Source organism: Buceros rhinoceros, unplaced genomic scaffold, assembly GCF_000710305.1.
Source record: "Buceros rhinoceros silvestris isolate BGI_N320 unplaced genomic scaffold, ASM71030v1 scaffold17463, whole genome shotgun sequence".
In the NCBI taxonomy this organism is placed as follows: Eukaryota; Metazoa; Chordata; class Aves; order Bucerotiformes; family Bucerotidae; genus Buceros; species Buceros rhinoceros.
This window is the reverse complement of record NW_010405542.1, coordinates 20,027-24,050: the sequence shown is the minus strand read 5'-3', so window position 1 is coordinate 24,050 and position 4,024 is coordinate 20,027. Positions and strand designations below refer to the sequence as shown.

The 4,024-nt window shown below is 56.3% G+C and overlaps 1 protein-coding gene across 1 annotated transcript in view; it reads left to right on the top strand.

The window, feature by feature from the left end:
- The window catches only part of LOC104491369 (proton-coupled amino acid transporter 1-like), a 16,676-nt gene that overhangs the window by 177 nt on the left and 12,475 nt on the right, over positions 1 to 4,024 (top strand). The window contains exons 2-6 of the mRNA XM_010133781.1: positions 1 to 166; positions 906 to 996; positions 2,117 to 2,205; positions 2,445 to 2,540; positions 3,244 to 3,328. Coding sequence (XP_010132083.1) covers positions 1 to 166; positions 906 to 996; positions 2,117 to 2,205; positions 2,445 to 2,540; positions 3,244 to 3,328 — 527 coding nt within the window. The remainder of the gene's footprint in view (positions 167 to 905; positions 997 to 2,116; positions 2,206 to 2,444; positions 2,541 to 3,243; positions 3,329 to 4,024) is intronic.

Here is a 4,024-nt window from a genome sequence, read left to right as displayed (position 1 = left end):
ATGCAGCTTCCTCCACAGGGACCATGTCCACCCGGCGCCTCCGCAGCGAGGACTACAACGACTACAGCTCCACGGACGTCACGCCGGAGGGGAGCCCGCCCGGTGGCATGAACGGCTTTGCCCACCCCGAGTCCTACCAGCGCTTTGGGGAGACCAACGGGACAACGTGAGTGATGCTTCCCTCCCTTCTGGGCTGGCCCAGCACCTGGGTGAGGTGGAGGAGGTGACGGTGGCTCTCTGCTGCCTGCTGGCCTTGCTGGAGGATGGTGGAGCTGTGGTTTTATGGGGAATTCCTTGGGGGTGGTCAGGGCAGAACTGTAGTCCTGCCTCATGGGGTGCTGGCAGCAAGTGAGCAGCAGCCCCAGGGTCGCTCTCTGCTCTCCAGTGAAACTGGGCTTGCTGGCAGTGGGCAGTGTCTGATGCTTTTCCCAATATTCCCCCGTTCCTGCCTTGTTTGGTGGGGAGCTGTGGCGAGCAAACAGCACGTTCAGCTTCCTCAGGATATGTGGGCATGTTGCAGCCATGCTCTGGGGGCTCCTCGGTCTTTGTTCACCCAAGTGAGTCAAGGATGCTGTCTGTGCCCAAGGGAGACCAATCCCTTGAGCTCAGAGACTTCCTTGCTGTGCAGCCCCTCGGTGCTGAGCTGCTTTTGCACTGGATTTTGCCTTCAAGCTGGTTTTGCCAACGGCCATCCAAAATCTGCTTGTTGAGTCTTTCCCTTCCGTCCTTCCTCAGTCCCACCAGGCTGAGCTGGGTTCAGGGGACAGGATCCGGACCTCTGTGTGCATTTCCCGCAGCAGCTTAGAGCTGCTGGACCCTGGGCAGTGGGAGCTAAAGATTGAGACTGTGCATGGTCTGGCTGTGGACGTCTGCTGACAGTCACCTCTGTATCTTCTGTCCCTCAGGTGGTACCAGACCCTGATCCACCTCCTGAAGGGGAATGTCGGCACGGGGCTGCTGGGGCTGCCTCTGGCTGTGAAGAATGCCGGTATCCTGGTAAGGACACAGCCCTGCTGTGTGGGAGCCGCGAGGCAGAATGACCTCAGGGCGTTGGGCAACTGGCATGGCCGGTGTCAGGGATGGGCTCCCTGCCCAGAGGCCTGTTGGTGCCTTGTGAGCTTTCGCACCCTGCAGCTTGCTTTGTTTGTTGCTCAGACTTACTGCTGCTCCTGCGTTGTGCTGGCTGGTCTTGGGGGGTTCAGCATGCGAGTCGGGGCTGTGGTTTCCCCTGCTGGGGTCAGGCAGGGCACTGGATCTGTATCCCCCTACCCAGCTGGGGTGTCACCTCCTTGGCCCCTGTGGCACCGGCCTCTTTCTCCCAAAACGCTCTGTGCTGCGCTCAGGTGGCATCTCCTCACCCTGGTCATGGCAGGGTGAGCATGGCCTCCTCCTTGGTTTGTCCCAGCTGGTCTGTCCTGAGCATGCCATGTGCCTCCTGAAGGTCCTGTGAGCGTGGTCCATGGGTTAGGGCTGGTGATGGGAGATGGTGGCACACTCCCCTTTGCAGGGTTTTGTGGGGGCTGATAGTGTAGAGGTCAGTGGATGTGATGCAGCTTTGCTGCCAGAGGGTGGAGGTCAAACAGCAGCCCGTGGCCGCTGTCGCATCTCTCCTCCTTTTTGTCCCAATGCTCAGCTCCTCTGTGTCTGCGTCATGCCCCAGCAACACCCATCCCTCTGAGAAGTGGGGGCATCTCGCTGCTCTGCTCTGCATTTTCTTGCCCAGCAATGCAGGGTTGTCATTGCTCAGACTGAAAAATGAAAGTAATTAAGAAAGAAGATTTCCCTCCCTTGTCCAGACCGTGGACAAGGTCTGGACCTTGTCACCTGTATAACAGGGATGTGCAAGAGAGATTGAAAATCAGTCCTGGAAGCGCTTTGCTGCACCCAAACTGCCCCAACTTGTTGCTTTTGCATCATTCCTGCCAAGCTCGTGGCTCTCTGTGAGGTTCCTTGGTCCTGGGGGGCTGGTTCCCGGGAGCAGCACCCGAGCTCTGGTTCAGCCTCCAGCGGTGGTTCAGGTCGTCAGGCCTGCGGGGTTTTGTCTGGAGATAAAGCCTGTGGTGCAGCTCTGCCTTTGCCCATCAGAGTGCAGCCTTCCCCCTCTCTTCCCCTGCAGCTGGGTCCTCTGAGCCTGCTGGTGATGGGAATCGTGGCTGTGCACTGCATGAGCATCCTGGTGAAATGCGCCCACCACTTCTGCCGCAGGTAAGGAGCAACTCCCCTTCTCAGCCCTGCTGCTCCTGCAGCTCCTCCTTCTTTCCCAAGAAGCCCTGGGGTTCTTCTGAAGCCTCCCGGCAGCAAGTTGCCTGTGTTGAAGGCTCATTCGGGAGCTGCTTCTGGGCTTTTTCACAAGAACTGCTTTCCCCTTAATGTCATTATTTGCCTGGGGAACCAGCAGGCGGGGCTGAGGTGACGTCTGTTGTCTCTCTCTCTTCTCTGGACAGGTTCCAGAAGCAGTTTGTGGACTACGGGGGTGCCGTGATGTACGGTCTGGAGTCCACTCCGGTCTCTTGGCTGCGGACACATGCCATCTGGGGAAGGTACCCATTCCCCTGCTCCATGCAGGGGACTTGTCTTTAAGGCCAGCACATGCTGGATGGTCTCTGAGAAGAACTGGCTGGTCTCTGAGTTGTGTCAGCAGATGAGCACAAGTGGCATGTGCTCGATGTCCCCTGGGGAGTAATGTTGGGGTCTTTGACCCAGTCCTGTCCCCGAGCAGATGCAGCATATACTAAAGGGTGTGAGAAGTAGGTCTCTGCAGCGTGACAAAGGGGTAAATAAGATTTACTGCAGGGCTGGCCCATCTTACTAGATACTTGAACGTGTCTGGTGGTTGCTCCCAGGGTGCTACCAGCCCTGTGGATGTCCCACATCACACAGATCATTGCACATCAGATGCTGGGAACATCCACCGATTCCCGTGTCCAGGGCGTGTGGTCTCCAGCTGCAATGATTCAGCAGCAGACTGGAAATGCTAAACACAAGGAGGAGACTTTCCTCCTAAGGCTGGTCCTGAGATGGTGAAGAGGATGGGAGGGGGACACCAGAGAGCCTGAGGTCTGTGAGGTTAGATGGAGAGCTCTTGATGATTGAGGAGAGGCGAGCTGGGTGTACTCTGGCCTGCACACCTCAACCCCTGGCGAGAGCAGCGCTGCCGCAGTGTTCGAGTGCAGCCCCAGGCAACCCAAGTGGGCTCTTATTTCTGTATGGCCTGGTTAACAAACGGCCTTCTTTCTTTTCTAGGCGTGTAGTGGGACTCTTCCTCATCATCACTCAGCTGGGTTTCTGCTGCGTGTACTTCGTCTTCCTGGCTGACAATCTGAGACAGGTTAGACTTACCTCCCTCCATCGTGAGCAAGGGAGAGGCAAGAGGGAGTTGGGTTGTTGTTAGCTCCTGTGTCACAGCCCTGCTCTCCACCAAAGGTCTGGTTTGTGTTGCTCGGGAACGTGGGTCCTGCTCCTCTCCCTGTGTATTTTGAAGGACCTGTTTTCCTGTTCAAACAGGGCAGGTTTTCCTAAGAGTCCCTGTGACTTTGCTCCATGTGAAGGGGTGCTGGAGCCGCTGTATCACCCAGGGGAAGCAAGGCTGGTGGGGAGGTGTGGCAACTAGCTGTGATACAGTGCACTCGACCCACTGCTGTCGAGGTCCATTTACGCACTTTATTCTAATATAGAAGATGCAAAATGGCACTTTATTATGTAATGAACAGAGTTATATATTGTCCCACTAAGCCTCGCCCATCGTGGGTGGTTACTGCATTCCTGTAACGTAAGCACGTAAGCAAGTAATCTTCCGACCGCCCACACTGCCACCCAGTGTCCTGCAACATCGAGGTGACAGCAGGGGGATTATGCCTTTGATGGCCTGCCCACCTCGGTTCACAGGTTTACTGATTCTCTGCGGAGATAGTAATGTAGAATGGGTACCAGGACCTGCTGTGCACCTTCCTCTCCCTTTCTGGAACCTGTTTGTATTCCAGTTTCTTGCCTCATCCTGTGGCTCTGGAGCTTAATTACATCTTTA